The 20,520-nt window shown below is 38.0% G+C and overlaps 1 protein-coding gene across 1 annotated transcript in view; it reads right to left on the minus strand.

The window, feature by feature from the left end:
* Positions 1-1,618: 1,618 nt before the first annotated feature.
* Positions 1,619-20,520, minus strand: part of LOC144445419 (short transient receptor potential channel 5-like) — an 85,385-nt gene continuing 66,483 nt past the window's right edge. The window contains exons 4-10 of the mRNA XM_078134959.1: positions 17,316-17,700; positions 13,674-13,816; positions 12,514-13,229; positions 11,499-11,697; positions 4,284-4,451; positions 3,881-3,922; positions 1,619-2,008 (exon numbers count right to left, since the gene is read on the minus strand). Coding sequence (XP_077991085.1) covers positions 1,619-2,008; positions 3,881-3,922; positions 4,284-4,451; positions 11,499-11,697; positions 12,514-13,229; positions 13,674-13,816; positions 17,316-17,700 — 2,043 coding nt within the window. The remainder of the gene's footprint in view (positions 2,009-3,880; positions 3,923-4,283; positions 4,452-11,498; positions 11,698-12,513; positions 13,230-13,673; positions 13,817-17,315; positions 17,701-20,520) is intronic.

Below are 20,520 nucleotides of genomic sequence, written 5' to 3' on the forward strand. Positions count from 1 at the left end.
ATTGCCCAAAGCTGATATCACCTTGACCAACCAGACTCAAGAATTACTGGGAAATAATCTATGATTTGATATTGCGGGTCAAAAATTAAGCATGTATGAAGAGAAAGTGGTGTTATGTTGTCGTCAATGTTGAGAAACTTCAATATATCAACCACTCAGACCAAAGACGAACTCTTCCCAACTGGAGAACTCATTCTACAACTGGCCAATGGAATTAGAGTTAAAATCTCTGCTCGGAAGTGATGTCATCTACATGTTGCTGTGTTGTCATCACAATAACTGTGATGTCATCACAGTCTGCCTGGAGCAGTTACCTCCGCCATGCTTATTTTGTGTGCTACTGTAAAAGTGGCATCTATTTTGACAATGATATTTTATTGATATCTAAGTGTACCAGTATCACAAAGAAAAATATAGTAAATGGAGACTGTATACTTATTAGTCTAGCATGATGGGACATAAATATAGTAAATGGAGACTGTATACTTATTAGTCTAGCATAATGGGACATAAATATAGTAAATGGAGACTGTATATGACACCCTCTGCACTGTAAAACCAGTGGAATGACAGACACCACGTGCACTCTGTAAAATAAGTGGAATCACACCATTTTCAATGCTTTGAAACTGGAATGACAACATTTACAATGGGTAAACAGTGGAATGACAACCTTTTCTACATTCACTTAGTTGAATGACACCCTCTGCACTGTAAAACTAGAGGAATGACAGCCGCCACTCTATAGCATAAGTGGAATGACAACATATCTTAAGAAAAATGTCAAATTCCTATCTCTTTATTATTTCATTTTATTTCTGTTCAGTATATTTATAATCACCAATATATTTGAAATTACACCCAGGTGTCTAATTTGTAAAGAATAATCATCCCATGTATCGTCTGTGGTTAAACACTACCCCTCCTCCCCCCACACACTCACACATACATACATACATACATACATACATACATACATACATACATACATACATACATACACACACACACACATACATACATACATACATACATACATACATACATACATACATACATACACACATACATACATACATACATACACATATGCACAGACATATGCACACAGATACATACACAGACAGACGGACACACACACACACATACACATACACACATACAATTTTCTGTGGAGGAAGAAAACATAATTTGTTTATCATGTACTTATCTAACATAATCAGTCGCTATAGTAACTAAACATTTAATATGACAATCTATGGACTATGGTACAGATTGCAATTTTACCCGAACTATATTTGCCTGGCTTACGTAAATGTTTCATTGTTTTATAATTTCAATACGTACAAACTGTACTAATTTTAAATACAATTTAAATTCAAACCCACAATAACACTAACCCACCTCCCCATACCGACACTAACCCCCTCCCCATACCGACACTAACCCCCTCCCCATGCCAACACTATCCCCCTCCCCATGCCGACTCTAATATCCCCCTCCCCATACCGACTATGTTCGTACAGGCAAAGGCCAATGTTTTATTTCGAACAATGAGTTATGCACATGGAGTTCTGAAGTCAATTGTTTTCTTGTTTTCATTAAATTTCTGATGATACTATTTCTTTGACTCATTGTCATATTCTACCGAATGGTCCATAAACTCCATCTCGTCGTCTAAATTGGCAAGATTTTTGAACACCTGTGGTCTCACAGGGAGAATATCTGTCGCTGCTGTTTCTAAAGCTCCCTCTAGTGCCCGTAGCATATCATTTCCAATTTGTTTATTATCTTCGGTTCTGACTGGCTCGGCATCTTCCACGGTATGTTGAATTCGTTTCATCCGTGAGTCCATATTGCCCAGTGTTTCAAACATATCATACTTGAATCCAGAGACATCTTGCTTCAGTTGAATAATCCAGGGGTCAGGTACACTAGCGCTTTCATCCTCTCCAGTGGCTCGTCTCATCCCAAAGATGTAGCGTTGTACAAGCTGTTGTACGACATCCTAGTATTAAGATATAATATCAATCTCATCTCATCAAATCTGCCAATTCAATCCATCAATTAATATATGACATCCATCAATAAAACAACGATAAGCCTATAACATTTTTTTTCGGAGAATTCTATCACCCAAACGAAATTTCGTTATACACTCCCTTACAAAAAATGTCCTACAGTATTCCTATAGACTTCCCATAGGATTCCAAGATTCCTAAAGGATTCCCATCCAGCATGCAAATCTATCTGTCCGAGTCCAACAGATTTCCGTTCTGACCGACAGCATTTCAGAATGACAACTTGTAGGTCCCTATGACCAATTGGAATTTGGAGTACATGATAACATTTATTCAAAGATATATCCAATTTTATCTACACGAATTTGATCTTGTATATGTTACCTGTTATACTCTCGCTCACACAGACAAGAAATTTCTTCGTTTTCCGTGTCTCGCTCAAGTAAAATTAACTTGTTAAGCATCAGAGCTAGCTCGCTAGTGTTGTTGTCAATGTTGTAACAAGTGTGCATATTAGCAAAGCGTAGCATACAGAATTGACTTTATGTTAGAAAACATATGATTGGTTGAATTCTTCAATGATCTACAGTCTGTCTATTTGTATTTGAATGAATACATTGAGTGAATAACAGACCAGATTGAGACTGGATGAATAACAGACCAGAATGAGACTGGATGAATAACAGACCAGATTGAGACTGGATGAATAACAGACCAGATTGAGACTGGATGAATAACAGACCAGATTGAGACTGGATGAATAACAGACCAGACCCTATACTTGAGTATTCCTATAACTATCCTAAAGGAATACTTTTAGGATAGTCTTAGGAATACTAAAAGATCACTAAAGGAAGGCCTTTTAGATATATACATACGGATTCCTTTAGGATAGTTTTAGAAATACTCAATGATATATTCCCATGGAACAGTTTTAGGAATACTCAAGGATCCCTATAGGAAGTCTTTTAGGAATACTAAAAGAAAGGGGGCAAATCCTATAAGATTCTTAAAGTATTCCTGTAAGACGTTTTCCTATAAGATAGTTTGGTAAGGGTTACAATATTGGCTCATGTGACTTACCTTGTATTCCTGTAAGACGTTTTCCTATAAGATAGTTTGGTAAGGGTTACAATATTGGCTAATGTGACTTACCTTGTATTCCTGTAAGACGTTTTCCTATAAGATAGTTTGGTAAGGGTTACAATATTGGCTAATGTGACTTACCTTGTATTCCTGTAAGACGTTTTCCTATAAGATAGTTTGGTAAGGGTTACAATATTGGCTAATGTGACTTACCTTGTATTCCTGTAAGACGTTTTCCTATAAGATAGTTTGGTAAGGGTTACAATATTGGCTAATGTGACTTACCTTGTATTCCTGTAAGACGTTTTCCTATAAGATAGTTTGGTAAGGGTTACAATATTGGCTTAATGTGACTTACCTTGTATTCCTGTAAGACGTTTTCCTATAAGATAGTTTGGTAAGGGTTACAATATTGGCTAATGTGACTTACCTTGTATTCCTGTAAGACGTTTTCCTATAAGATAGTTTGGTAAGGGTTACAATATTGGCTAATGTGACTTACCTTGTATTCCTGTAAGACGTTTTCCTATAAGATAGTTTGGTAAGGTTTACAATATTGGCTTACCTTGTATTCCTGTAAGACGTTTTCCTATAAGATAGTTTGGTAAGGGTTACTATATTGGCTAATGTGACTTACCTTGTATTCCTGTAAGACGTTTTCCTATAAGATAGTTTGGTAAGGGTTACAATATTGGCTCATGTGACTTACCTTGTATTCCTGTAAGACGTTTTTCCTATAAGATAGTTTGGTAAGGGTTACAATATTGGCTTACCTTGTATTCCTTGTCCATTTTCTCTATCATAGTTTGTTTCTTCTGAAAGCAAGAGACATGATTTTTCGTTAAAAAAGTGTAATTTTACATTTAATACCATAAAGACAACATTAGAGTTTTTTAAACTTAGAAATGACGAAATTAACATAGCCCTATACGTTAGCATACACTATGTGGAAAAACGTTCGTTTAATTGAAAACGATGCCTCGGTATGTGTCAGTTTGATATATGATGGGCAATGTAATAATATGCATGCTATGTCATTATCTTTTGATATAAGCTTATATACCGGGTATTGATACATGTTTGTTCTTCTATATTGTACACATTGAATGTGTTCATATATGTTACTAAAACAACAATGTTAACGTTCTATCAATGATAAACACGACAAATACATACCTTTTTACGTTCCGTTCGACCAAAGCATTTTGTATGAGGTAAAAACCAGGTTTTTACGCAGTGTACCGTTGGAAACAGATTAAATGGTGGTGCCAGGGTCGACATCTCTTCGTAAAAACTAATCCAGAGACGAGATCGGGAATATTTCCATTGCATATCGGCATCCTCCTGTTTACATTAAAGCGAAACATATCAGAATTTTGTTTATGTAACTTAACTTTGTTTAGATTGATATGCTGCACCCTACTCTCTATTGATATGCTGCACCCTACTCTCTATTAATATGCTGCACCCTACTCTATTGATATGCTGTAACCTACTCTCTATTAATATGCTGCACCCTACTCTATTAATATGCTACAACCTACTCTCTATTGATATGCTGTAACCTACTCTCTATTGATATGCTGCAACCTACTCTATATTGATATGCTACAACCTACTCTCTATTGATATGCTGCAACCTACTCTCTATTGATATGCTGCAACCTACTCTCTATTAAATTGCTACAACCTACTCTCTATTAATATGCTACAACCTACTCTCTATTGATATGCTGCAACCTACTCTCTATTGATATGCTGCAACCTACTCTCTATCAAAATGGTGCAACCTACTCTCTATTAATATGCTACAACCTACTCTTTATTGATATGCTGCAACCTACTCTCTATCAAAATGGTGCAACCTACTCTCTATTGATATGCTGCAACCTAATCTATATTGATATGCTACAACCTACTCTCTTTTGATATGCTGCAACCTACTCTCTATTGATATGCTGTAACCTACTCTCTATTAAATTGCTACAACCTACTCTCTATTGATATGCTCCAACCTACTCTCTACTGATATGCTGCAACCTACTCTCTATTAATATGCTGCAACCTACTCTCTATTGATATGCTGCAACCTACTCTCTATTGATATGCTGCAACCTACTCTCTATTAATATGCTGCAACCTACTCTCTATTAAATTGCTACAACCTACTCTCTATTAATATGCTACAACCTACTCTCTATTGATATGCTGCAACCTACTCTCTATCAAAATGGTGCCACCTACTCTCTAAATATGCTGCAACCTACTCTCTATTCATATGCTGCAACCTACTCTCTATCAAAATGGTGCAACCTACTCTCTTAATATGCTGTAACCTACTCTCTATTGATATGCTGCCACCTACTCTCTATTGATATGCTGCAACCTACTCTCTATTAATATGCTACAACCTACTCTCTATTAATATGCTACAACCTACTCTCTATTGATATGCTACAACCTACTCTCTATTAATATGCTGTAACCTACTCTCTATTGATATGCTGCAACCGACTCTCTATTGATATTCTGCAACCTACTCTCTATTAATATGCTGCAACCTACTCTCTATTGATATGCTGCACCCTACTCTCTATTAATATGCTGCAACCTACTCTCTATTGATATGCTGCAACCTACTCTCTATTGATTCTTATTTATAATCAAGAGAGGGTCATTGCAAACATAACTTTAGAAGTAAACTGTTTCAGTTGATACTTAAAGTGACAATGTCACTGCCAAAAAGTCGAATAATAAAGACACTCGTATCAAGTGACCTTTTACTAAAGAGAATAAGAACGAAGATAAACTATCTTGTCAACTCATACGTCACATTATTTTCTGCGTAGATAAGGCTTTAGTAGTGATTAGATGAACCAAGGTATTGGAAACAGATATTATTTATGACTATCTCGTGAAGATCGTATATTGATATGCTGCAACCTACTCTCTATTAATATGCTGCAACCTACTCTCTATTGATATGCTGCAACCTACTCTCTATCAAAATGGTGCAACCTACTCTCTTAATATGCTGTAACCTACTCTCTATTGATATGCTGCCACCTACTCTCTATTGATATGCTGCAACCTACTCTCTATTGATATGCTGCCACCTACTCTCTATTGATATGCTGCACCCTACTCTCTATTAATATGCTGCAACCTACTCTCTATTGATATGCTGCAACCTACTCTCTATCAAAATGGTGCAACCTACTCTTTTAATATGCTGTAACCTACTCTCTATTGATATGCTGCAACCTACTCTCTATCGATATGCTGCACCCTACTCTCTATTAATATGCTGCAACCTACTCTCTATTGATATGCTGCAACCTACTCTCTATTAATATGTTGTAACCTACTCTCTATTGATATGCTGCAACCTACTCTCTATTAATATGCTGCAACCTACTCTCTATTGATATGCTGCAACCTACTCTCTATTGATATGCTGCAACCTACTCTCTAATCATATGCTGCAACCTACTCTCTATTAATATGCTGCAGCCTACTCTCTATTGATATGCTGCAACCTACTCTCTATTAATATGCTGCAACCTACTCTCTAATAATATGCTGCAACCTACTCTCTATTAAGATGCTACAACCTACTCTCTATTGATATGCTACAACCTACTCTCTATTGATATGCTACAACCTACTCTCTATTAATATGCTGCAACCTACTCTCTAATAATATGCTGCAACCTACTCTCTATTAAGATGCTACAACCTACTCTCTATTGATATGCTACAACCTACTCTCTATTGATATGCTACAACCTACTCTCTATTGATAAGCTGCAACCTACTCTCTATTAATATGCTGCAACATACTCCCTATATATTTAGTGTCTTCTACGTTTGCTGTTTTGTTCATGTGTTTCAGAAATTCTTATTTATAATCAAGAGAGGGTCATTGCAAACATAACTTTAGAAGTAAACTGTTTCAGTTGATACTTAAAGTGATAATGTCACTGCCAAAAAGTCGAATAATAAAGACACTCGTATCAAGTGACCTTTTACTAAAGAGAATAAGAACGAAGATAAACTATCTTGTCAACTCATACGTCACATTATTTTCTGCATATATAAGGCTTTAGTAGTGATTAGATGAACCAAGGTATTGGACACAGATATTATTTATGACTATCTCGTGAAGATTGTAAATTCGTAGCAACAGGAATTGTGCATGTCGTCTGTAATTTAGCAAAATCATAAGGTAATCTACACTTATCTTTTTGATATTGAAGTAATCAACATCTTTCTATTTCAATAAATACATTAATTTGGGAGACTAGTTTTGGAGATTTCTAGTACAACATCCTCTATTATGACAATCTTAGAGAAAAGTTGTGACTACAATTTCTAAATTGACTTAACTAGGATTGAATACTAAAAGTTATCATGATTCTATTACGTAACAATTTGATCAAATTTGCTTATAAAGCGTTTGAAATAAGGAACGTCCTTGTAATGACAAGACGTCTGTCCTTGTCGTGTATTGCCATGTATTGTCGTGTATTGCCATGTATTGTCGTGTATTGCCATGTATTGTCGTGTATTGCCATGTATTGTCGTGTATTGCCATGTATTGTCGTGTATTGCCATGTATTGCCATGTATTGTCGTGTATTGCCATGTATTGTCGTGTATTGCCATGTATTGCCATGTATTGCCATGTATTGTCATGTATTGCCATGTATTGCCGTGTATTGCCGTGTATTGCCATGTATTGCCATGTATTGCCATGTATTGTCGTGTATTGCCATGTATTGCCATGTATTGTCATGTATTGCCATGTATTGTCGTGTATTGCCATGTATTGCCATGTATTGCCATGTATTGTCGTGTATTGCCATGTATTGTCGTGTATTGCCATGTATTGCCATGTATTGCCATGTATTGTCGTGTATTGCCATGTATTGCCATGTATTGTCATGTATTGCCATGTATTGCCGTGTATTGCCGTGTATTGCCATGTATTGCCATGTATTGTCGTGTATTGCCATGTATTGCCATGTATTGTCGTGTATTGCCATGTATTGTCGTGTATTGCCATGTATTGTCATGTATTGCCATGTATTGCCGTGCATTATTTTGTTCTTTATGATATGTCGTGGTCCTATAGCAATAAAGTATATTGTACAGAAATAGCGCCGTCAACACATTTTCATGTTTTCCAAACGTACATGTGGTGTCATTTCGTTTAGACTGTAGATATTCTGTATGGCTAATGTACGAATAGATATCGCCACCTCACTTCACACTAAGAATTGATATCCCCACCTCACTTCACACTAAGAATAGATATCCCCACCTCACCTCACACTAAGAATAGCTATCCCCACCTCACCTCACACTAAGAATAGGTATCCCCACCTCACCTCACACTAAGAATAGATATCCCCACCTCACCTCACACTAAGAATAGGTATCACCACCTCAATCCACATTAAGAATAGATATCCCCACCTCACCTCACACTAAGAATAGGTATCCCCACCTCACCTCACACTAAGAATAGGTATCCCCACCTCACCTCACACTAAGAATAGGTATCACCACCTCAATCCACATTAAGAATAGATATCCCCCACCTCACCTCACACTAAGAATAGATATCCCCACCTCACCTCACACTAAGAATAGATATCCCCACCTCACCTCACACTAAGAATAGATATCCCCACCTCACCTCACCTCACCTCACCTCACCTCACACTAAGAATAGATATCCCCACCCCACCTGACACTAAGAATAGATATCCCCACCTCACCTCACACTTAGAATAGATATCCCAACCTCACCTCACACTAAGAATAGATATCCCCCACCTCAACCCACATTAAGAATAGATATCCCCACCTCACCTCACACTAAGAATAGATATCGCCACCTCACCTCACCTCACACTAAGAATAGATATCACCCACCTCAACCCACATTAAGAATAGACATCCCCCACCTCACCTCACACTAAGAATAGATATCCCCACCTCACCTCGATTAAGAATAGATATCACCACCTCACCTCACACTAAGAATAGATATCCCCACCTCACCTCACCTCACCTGACACTAAGAATAGATATCGCCACCTCACCTCACCTCACACTAAGAATAGATATCACCCACCTCAACCCACATTAAGAATAGACATCCCCCACCTCACCTCACACTAAGAAAAGATATCCCCACCTCACCTCACACTAAGAATAGATATCCTCCACCTCACCTCACACTAAGAATAGATATCCCCACCTCACCTCACCTCACCTCACCTCACACTAAGAATAGATATCGCCACCTCACCTCACCTCACACTAAGAATAGATATCCCCGCCTCAATCCACAATAAGAATAGACATCCCCCACCTCACCTCACACTAAGAATAGATATCCCCACCTCACCTGACACTAAGAATAGATATCCTCCACCTCACCTCACACTAAGAATAGATATCCCAACCTCACTTACACTAAGAATAGATATCCCCACCTCACCTGACACTAAGAATAGATATCCTCCACCTCACCTCACACTAAGAATAGATATCCCAACCTCACTTACACTAAGAATAGATATCCCCACCTCACCTCACACTAAGAATAGATATCCTCCACCTCACCTGACACTACGAATAGATATTCCCACCTCACCTCACACTAAGAATAGACATCCCCACCTCACCTCACACTAAGAATAGATATCCCCACCCCACCTGACACTAAGAATAGATATCCCCACCTCACCTCACACTTAGAATAGATATCCCAACCTCACCTCACACTAAGAATAGATATCCCCCACCTCAACCCACATTAAGAATAGATATCCCCACCTGACCTCACACTAAGAATAGATATCCCCATCTCACCTGACACTAAGAATAGATATCCCCACCTCACCTCACACTAAGAATAGATATCCTCCACCTCAACCCACATTAAGAATAGATATCCCCACCTCACCTCACACTAAGAATAGATATCCCCACCTCACCTCACACTAAGAATAGATATCCCCACCTCACCTGACACTAAGAATAGATATCCTCCACCTCACCTCACACTAAGAATAGATATCCCCACCTCACCTGACATTAAGAATAGATATCCCCACCTCACCTCACACTAAGAATAGATATCCTCCACCTCAACCCACATTAAGAATAGATATCCCCACCTCACCTGACACTAAGAATAGATATCCCCACCTCACCTCACACTCAGAATAGATATCCCCACCTCACCTCACACTAAGAATAGATATCCCCACCTCACCTCACACTAAGATTGATATCCCCACCTCACCTCACATTAAGAATAGATATCCCCACCTCACCTCACACTAAGAATAGATATCCTCCACCTCACCTCACACTAAGAATAGATATCCTCCACCTCACCTCACATTAAGAATAGATATCCCCACCTCACCTCACACTAAGAATAGATATCCCCACCTCACCTCACACTAAGAATAGATATCCTCCACCTCACCTCACATTAAGAATAGATATCCCCACCTCACCTCACACTAAGGATAGATATCCCCACCTCACCTCACACTAAGAATAGATATCCCCACCTCACCTCACACTAAGAATAGATATCCCCACCTCACCTCACACTAAGAATAGATATCCCCACCTCACCTCACACTAAGAATAGATATCCCCACCTCACCTCACACTAAGAATAGATATCCCCACCTCACCTCACACTAAGAATAGATATCCTCCACCTCAACCCACATTAAGAATAGATATCCCCACCTCACCTCACACTAAGAATAGATATCGCCACCTCACCTCACACTAAGAATAGATATCCTCCACCTCAACCCACATTAAGAATAGATATCCCCACCTCACCTCACACTAAGAATAGATATCCCCACCTCACCTCACACTAAGAATAGATATCCCCACCTCACCTCACACTAAGATTGATATCCCCACCTCACCTCACACTAAGAATAGATATCCCCACCTCACCTCACACTAAGAATAGATATCCCCACCTCACCTCATACTAAGAACAGATATCCTCCACCTCAACCCACACTAAGAATAGATATCCCCACCTCACCTCACACTAAGAATTGATATCCCCACCTCACCTCACACTAAGAATAGATATCCCCACCTCACCTCACACTAAGAATAGATATCCCTCACCTCACCTCACACTAAGAATAGATACCCCACCTCAATCCACATTAAGAATAGATATCCCCACCTCACCTCACACTAAGAATAGATATCCCCACCTCACCTCACACTAAGAATAGATATCCCCACCTCACCTTACACTAAATAAGAATAGATATCCCCACCTCACCTCACATTAATGGGTGATGTCATGACAGAATCTCACCTCTATCCGTGTGTATGTGTTACTCATCATAGCTATCAAGATATTGAGCAAGACAACAATAGCCAGTATATGATAAGCTGCGTACAGTAATCGTCCTATAGTCTCCGTAAACCAATGGTCCAGGCCCCGAATATCAAGGCTCGTCAAATCTGACATTCCAAACAATGTCCAGAACAAGGTGCTAAGGGCATCGGTAATGCTGAATGAGAAATGTAATGTTTTTTGACATGAATTACGCGAATTAAATGTTAATATTACGTACGTCATAATACGACTATAATTCATGGATCGATACACAGTATAGGCGTAGTTGAAATGATTCATGGATGGATACACTGTACAGGCGTAGTTGAAATTATGTGAAATTCACGAGTCATACAATTCAAGTATGACTACATTTTGTCATTTACAGTTGTGTATGTGACATGCTAGGAATAATCTCGTTTGGTTTGATGAATAATAACTTCCTTGTCATCATCATCATCATCATCATCATCATCATCATCATCATCATCATCATCATCAACAACAACAACAACAACAACAACAACAACAACAACAACAACAACAACAACAACAACAACAACAACAACAACAACAACAATAGTATGTGTTTATTAAGAAAAAGTCATATAAAATTTATGATGGCATCTTGTGTAAGCTGGTAATAACCAATCCATACAGTTTGTTGTTCCTTCCATAGACCGTAAAACCATACATTGCACCATAGCACACTTATCTCATCCTAAATCTTGAAAGTTTCTCTCAAAACACAATCTTACATTCCCTTGTTTCGGTATCTTTTATTTCTATATATAATTCACATATGTATATTTCGTTACGGTATTTTCGAAAATAGATTAACTAGCTCTGAATATACGTGCTTCGATAACTCCAACACATCTCCGTTTCTCCGGAGTGTATTGAAGACGTGTTGGAAACCTCGAAGAGTATACTTCCAGAGCTAGGAAGTTACCATATCAGCTAAAACAAATGCCTTTACGCCACTTCTTACCTGCCGTATGGTGGTGTACATCTAGGACGGTTATCTCGCTGACATTCTAATTTAGAATCCTTAGCATAGTTAAAATAAAGTTGATTTAAACCGACAGAGAAAGCGAACCAGACTAAGCAGAATATAACGAAAAACTTGGATATATCGATCATCATACGACCAAGAGATATCTGCATAGGACCAATCTGTAGGTGTACAACTGTCATGCGTATGAGACGCAGAAAGCTAAGCACTTTAGCGATAGCAAAGAGTCCATCTGCAATTAATATTGGATGTGTGGTTGGCAAGTGTCGCATCCTGCTTGTACTGTAGTCGTCTATGTGAGGTGAATTACTTGTACCTCCGCCAAGACCTGTAGTTGCTATTCGCGTTACAGCTCGTCGTCGCCGTCTCCGACTGTTAGAGTTAATGCCATCAGTTTCATGATTTGAACTTTCTTGTAATTCTTTCAGTAATGTTGATTCTAGTTCATCTATTTTACTCTCTATAATACGTCGTATATTTTTCCTTGCGTCTGCTTGTTCCAGAAGAATCTTTAACACAGCCTCGTCCAAGTATAGTTTGATTTCATGAAGGATAGTTTCGTTAGCTAAAATTGGACTGTGCTCCAATGTTGGCAACGTGTTGTTATTGTCGTCATGTTGCGTAGAATTGTATTGTGATTTGTTGACATTAAGACTTATGACGTCACTTGTATGTAATACTGTGTCATTATGCTGGACGTCACGAGCTTCTGAGATCTCCTGAGGGGAAATAAAGGAAACGGTAAAATCAATGTGTAACATACATGAGTTTTATATGTGTTCCTTTGTTAAAACATTACGCATTCAATATGTGTGGAAAATAAACAGGACTGGTGTAAGGTTTCAAAAACCTACGCACACGTATATCATCTATAAAATATAACCATACGACGCAACTTGGAAATGCATATTGTCAATTCTTCAACAGAGGTTTCGAATTTATGAAGCATAATTTATGATGCATTTGTTACATATATGCTAATAATACTGGTTACATGTTTGAGTTAAATTCAAAGAATTATCTGTGTGTTAATGTTTACATGCACTGTAGCAGTAATGTGCAGTGCTATCCACATCCAAAATAGGGACAGGGTAAAATTCAAAGAATTATCTGTTATGTAGTATGTTAATGTTTACCTTTACTGTAGCAGTAATGTGCAATGCTATCCACATCCAAAATAAGGACAGAGTAAAATAATCTAACAGTTTCCAGCTGACATTATCCTTAACTGCCCTTGACCCCTTTAGCCATAATTCCTTGAATTCATTCACCGTTGAGCCTAAAATACATATAATGTAAGAATGGTTAGTAAATACTGCAGTAACTGTTCTCTATAAAGTGTACACAAGTCTCTGTCCAAGGGAACTTCAATCGATGTGCCCACCCACGCCTGATCCCCAAATCCAATAACTAAGGGAGCCTTCAGTAATTACAAGGGGAGGACGGGGGAAATCCCACTGTTGACATCAATGTAGAAAGTTTGAAATGCATTGGTTATTTGCCACTACTATCGCAATGTGAATGTGTGGGAAGGCACTGCACTTAATAAATACATATGTTTGGATCTCATTGGCTTAGCTGAAGGCTACAACTCCAAACGATTCAATTGACACACTCTCAACATTGTCGGGATCGAGGTCATGGTCTTCACAACATTATCCGTAGTTTCCGACTGTTGCCGTTTTACACCTGTGAGACTCCTCACACCACAACTGATAATAGATTCATTACTTGGTTGGTTGTCAGACAATTTGATTGATATAGGCTGATATCATGTGTACTTAAACCCTAACCCTAATGACAGCAATGGGATTTGGAACTGGTGGCAGCGATGGGATTTGGAACTGGTGGCAGCGATGGGACGAAAACCTCCACCAAAATAACGCAATATTAGGCAATACAAAGTAAAATATGGCCTCCCCCTAATCACGTTTTCTAAAATATAGTCCTCCCCTGAGAGTCGATTTGTAAAACGTGACCCTCCCCCTGTTCCCCCAGCTCTGCCCCTGTAAATACTGAAGGCTCCCCGAGTAGACGTGTTAAGGTCTGGACTAGCCTTTCTGTTACCATGGAAGTGGATGGTTCTTCCATGTTGATACTGTTACCATGGAAGTGGGTGGTTCTTCCATGTTGATACTGATACTATGGAAGTGGGTGGTTCTTCCATGTTGATACTGTTACCATGGAAGTGGGTGTTTCTTCCATGTTGATACTGTTACCATGGAAGTGGGCGTTTCTTCCATGTTGATACTGTTACCATGGAAGTGGGTGGTTCTTCCATGTTGATACCGTTACCATGGAAGTGGGTGTTTCTTCCGTGTTGATACTGATACCATGGAAGTGGGTGTTTCTTCTATGTTGATACAGTTGTTTGGCTAATATATGTTACCTCATATATCCATGCACTGATTTATTAGCATGTCTTTGAGTCTATTTGTGAAGAGTAGGCTTGGACATAGTGTCTATCTACGTATGTACCTGTTAGGTATGGAAACCCTCAAAGTGTAGGTGAACGGCACATCAAACCACATTTAGTTTCTCTTGGTACGATTTAGCTGATGGGGAGTTTGCCACCACTAAGAGACTTGCATTTTAAACACTAACCCTTTATCATTAATTTTATCATTTTGTAAATATTATCTGACACTGCTACTGTTCACGTTTGCATTGTAAAAACAAGAAGTCATTTTGTATTAACTTTCAAGAAACAATTTGTGTGTGTGTATTTAACATAACAAATTCATGTTTATAGCATAGAGGTCAACGCAAAGAAATGTTTATGGCATAGGGTTGATACACAGACAAGTGTACACCCATGGGGTATAGGCACAGATAAGTTTGCTGCCATGGAGGTTGATGCACAAACATGTTTATAGCAAAGGGATTGGTCGGTACAAAACACAGATACAGGCCAGATACAGGCCAGGCCAGGCCAGGCCAGGTCAGGTCAGGTATCGACTTAATATTTTTTTATTCACATTCAGATGCAAAGATGTGAATCCGTCATTATATTTGGTGTATATTTTTTATTAGTTATTCGGCGATTTGTTATTTTTTGGGATATTAGTCCAAGGTCGTCATCACCGAAGATAAATAACGATCTAGTAGGTGACTTTGTTTCACGACCAGAAATCTGTCATCTTAACTCAGAGGGTAAACGTTTGGCAGTTTTCAAAAATTGATACTTCAGAGCGCTCTGTTTGAAAAGAGAATGAACACAGGGCACAGACAATGATGTTATTGTTATTGTTTAGTCAATCACTTTCAATTTCGACTTTTACTGACTTTTATTGTAAGAAAGACTCTGGTTGGCTACTCTTAAGCACGAGATTGGGTTGGGGAAAACCTATGAGAACAAGCGACAGTAAATGTAACAGCCAACAAGAAATCGCGAGTGTACACTCCATCGGATTTTAATCAGATTGTGGTACATTCTATGCTTTGTAATTGTGGATTTCCGTCATTGGATGCACATCTACCATTTATACTCACTTCTTTCCTATGCAAAAATGTAACAAATACACTTTGATTACTACTTGGCCAGTACACACTAAACAACACATCTAAATGCACATGCTCTGTGTGAGCAGTAATTAAAATTGGTAATTAATGGCTGTCACTAGTAATATCGTTTGAGTGGTTCAGAGTATTTTATAGACAGTTTCAACGGAATGTGAACATATTCAAGTACTTACATTGCTGAATTAGTATTTATTAAAGAGGAGGTGAAATTTGTCACGAAAACCAACATATACTGCAAATAAAAACAGATGACGGATCTTTGGATCCCAATGCGAATGTGAATCCCCTCTGCCCAAAAAATAAAATATTCAATCTATACCTGACCTAGCCTGGCCTGTACCTTTGTTTTGTAGGAGATCCCACAGACAGGTTCAAAGCAAAAGGGTACATGCACCAGCATGTTTAAAGGAAATGGTTGATACACATACAGGTTTAAAGTCCCGGGTAATCGAGCAGACAGGTTAAATGACATGGTGTACAGGCACAGACAAGTTTATGGCAAAGTGACAGATGCACAGACAGGTGTAAAGCCATTACACTGGATTCACAGATTGATTACACTGTAATAATTCACAGTTAATCATTTCCACAAGTCACGCAATCCAGACAAGTTTTGACATAAAGTTTGCACTCATCTCAGAAATTGTGATTGTTTTGTGTTTCAAGAATAAATCGCATTGAAATGTCTATAGAGAGGCGAAAAAAGAGGCTGATTTAAAGTCATAGTCACTAACCCTGCAGCACATCTGACATAAAAAAAACACGATGTTTACTTGGCAAGGCATCCTGGGTAAGTAAAAATTGACAGAAGCTTCATCGTTGCCCAGGTTCATGGGTAATATTTCAATACGTCAGAAGCTCCGCACAGTGTTTACTTACCTGTGATTATTTACTCAGTATAAAATAGAACAAGTCAGAGTTAGATTTGAATTTTGTATTGCTCTATTTAAGAGAGGGCATTTTTTCCATGACTATATGAAATACAACTAAGACGAAATCAAACCAAGTTTTGTGTTCTTAAACGTGGTCATAGTATTCATGACAATGTTGACAGACCCTCCACATAGGTAAAATTATATGTGACTTTGAACTCCGAAGTCGCAGTTTCGAAGTGCAGTGTGAAACTTGTGATTGAGCTTCGCACTGCACCACTAAAACCGCGAACCGTGCCTTCGTTGATCGAATTTGCATAGAAGTATAAAAACCAAATGACACTAACTTTACTTGCTAACGTCACTGCCAGTGGGATAACTTACTAATTATAAACAACATCACAAATAATTCAGATGGATTGGTATTTATCTGTTGAACCGACAGCCACTGATCTTTGTAAATATTTTCCACAACCTCTACAACCGACGAAGAATCCGTTAACTGGAGGTCCATCGCTTGAATTGTGAGTAAGCAGAGGAAGACAATAGACGAGGCTGTATGACACACGAACTTGATATATGGTACTTGTAACAATCTTGATATTCTCGCTCCAGGTGCTATTATGTAGCTGACTGAGAGCAGTGGGAAACAAATACCAACAAGTATTGACAGTGCAAGTGCTTGTAGTCGACTATGCTTCCTCCACGAAGGCAGACCATGGTACCATCGTTCTATTAGTCGTTGTTGGCAATGAGGATGGGCTATAAACTGTAATAAATACACAACAAGTACAAAAACGTCAAGAATCATTTCTATCAAGTTTCACATCATTGTCAATAGTTAGTACGGTATATGATCCAGGCTACTGAATTTATATGACGACAAACATCTGTTTTCGTTTGGCCCGATCAAAATCATTGATAAATTGACTTACAGGCTGTGGACATCATTGATGTAATTGCATTTAATTGACTTACAGGCTGTGGACATTTTTGACAAATAATCACGAAGCTTATACATGCAACCATTCAAAAAATAAAAATCTATTCATGATGGACAAGCCATCGAATTTCTGGCATAAATGGCGTTCATGTTTGACTCTAGTGTGGTGCATTCAGCTACCATAAACATACGCGCCAATAATAACTTCAGTTATGAATCAAACACAGAACAGTATATCTTGGACAATATATCAAAAACGTAAGAACTGTGTGACCATATTATTACCATTAGCGTCATCACAGTTGTCCAGTAATTTACACACACGTACAGTTGTACATGTTGTGAATGTTAAGTTGTTATGTTCGTGCTAAATGAAAACTAGAAGTACATCAGATGTACGAGCCATCACATATGAGCTTCAACACAGCATTTCAGGCGAATTAGACACCAAGTCATATTCCAAGTTTTGTCACGATCATCACGTCACAATGATAACCACGTCATTACGTTTAGCAGTCTTAGGGTATCACAAATTAGATGTAAAATACAATTCAGTCTGCTGGCATATTTGACACCTTTCTACACAAAGTCAGTTGTTTTGTATGCATAAGGTCGTTCGATAATAATTACCAGAAGGATCTTTGAACTTACTTGCTTAACATAAAGGTCCGACCTGCATAGGCATGTTACATCTCTAGAAGTTAGATCTCTATTCAGATAGATTTCTATATAGAAGGTAGAATTCAATATACAGATGAGATCTCTAAGCAGAGGTTACATCTCTTTACATTTCCATGATTTCTATGCAGACATTACATCTCTATACGGTAATTAGATCGTTATGTGACGGTTACATCACTGTATAGAAGTTAGATCTCTATACAGAAGTTAGATGTCTATGCAGAGGTTATATTTCTATATAAAAGTTAGAACACTATAGAGAGGTTACATCTTGACATAGCGGTTAGATCTGTATGCAGAGGTTACACTTTTATACCGGTTAGATTTCTATACAGAAGTTAGATCTCTATATAGAGGATACATCTCTGTATAGAAGTTAGATCTCTGCAGATTATTTCTCCATTTAGCAGTTAGTGTTCTATGCAGAGGTTACATCTCTATACAGAAGTTAGGTCACTATGCACAGATTACATCTCTATATACGAAGTTAGATCTCTATGAAGAGGTTAGATCTCTATATAGAAGTTACATTTCTACATCTCTATACCGAAGTTAGATCTCTATATAATGGTTACATCTTTATATAGAAGTTAGATCTCTTACAGATGTTAGATCTATAATAGAGCTCTAACTTCTATATATTATACTCTATTTAGAAGTTAGATCTCTATATAGATATTAGGTCTCTATGTAAATGTTAGATCTTTATGCGCAGGTTACAACTCTATATAGAAGTCAGATCTCTATCCAGAGTTTACTTATCCATATAGAGGTTATATCTCTCGGTAGAGATTAGATCTTTATAGATCGTTATATAGAAGGTAGATATTTATATAGAAGGTAGATCTTTATATAGAAGGTAGATCTTTATATAGACAATGCATCTTTATATAGACGGTACATCGTTATATAGATGGTATATTGTTATATAGATGATAGATCATTATATATACGGTAGATCATTATATAGACAGTATATCATTATATAGACAGTAGATCGTTATATAGATTGTAGATCATTATATAGATGGTAGATCATTATGTAGACAGTATATCGTTATATAGACAGTAGATCTTTATATAGGCGGTAGATCATTATGTAAATGGTAGATCTTTATATAGATGGTAGATCTTTATATAGATGGTAGATCTTTATAGACATTAGATCATTATATAGACAGTAGTTCTTTACATAGACAGTAGATCTTTACATAGACGGTAGATCATTATATAGACTGTATATCGTTATATTGACAGTAGACCATTATACAGATGGTAGATCGTTATATAGACAGTAGATCTTTGTATAGATGGTATATCGTTATATAGATGGTAGATCTTTATATAGACGGTAGATCTATATATAGACTAGATCTTTATATGGACGGTACATCTTTATATAGATGGTAGATCTTTATATAGACGGTAGATACTTCTATAGATGGTAGATCGTTATATAGAGGTCGGTCTTCTATTCATAGAATGATGATTGTTATACATACATTTAAGTTAGATCCATGTATAAAAGTCTTTATAGACGGAAGAACTTTGAATAGAGATTAAACAAGCGGTCAGATCTCTATATAGACGTTAGATCACTAGTCACAAGTTAGGCCTCTATATAGAATTTAGGTCTCTATATAGAAGATATATATTTATATGGAGGTTAGATCACTGTATAAAACTAACCGACAGGCAGATTGACTGCCTGACTGACTGACTGACTGACTGACTGACCTACTGACTGAGTGACTGAGTGACTGACTGACTGCCTGGCTAGCTGGCTGATTGACTGTCTGTCTGGCTGGCTGGCTGGCTGGCTGGCTGACTGACTGACTGACTGACTGACTGGGTGGCTGGCTGGCTGGCTGACTGACTGACTGGCTGGGTGGCTGGCTGACTGACTGACTGACTGACTGACTGACTGGCTGGCTGGCTGGCTGGCTGGCTGGCCGACTTGAAGAC

The sequence above is a fragment of the Glandiceps talaboti genome, chromosome 14, assembly GCF_964340395.1.
Source record: "Glandiceps talaboti chromosome 14, keGlaTala1.1, whole genome shotgun sequence".
Lineage (NCBI taxonomy): Eukaryota > Metazoa > Hemichordata > Enteropneusta > Spengelidae > Glandiceps > Glandiceps talaboti.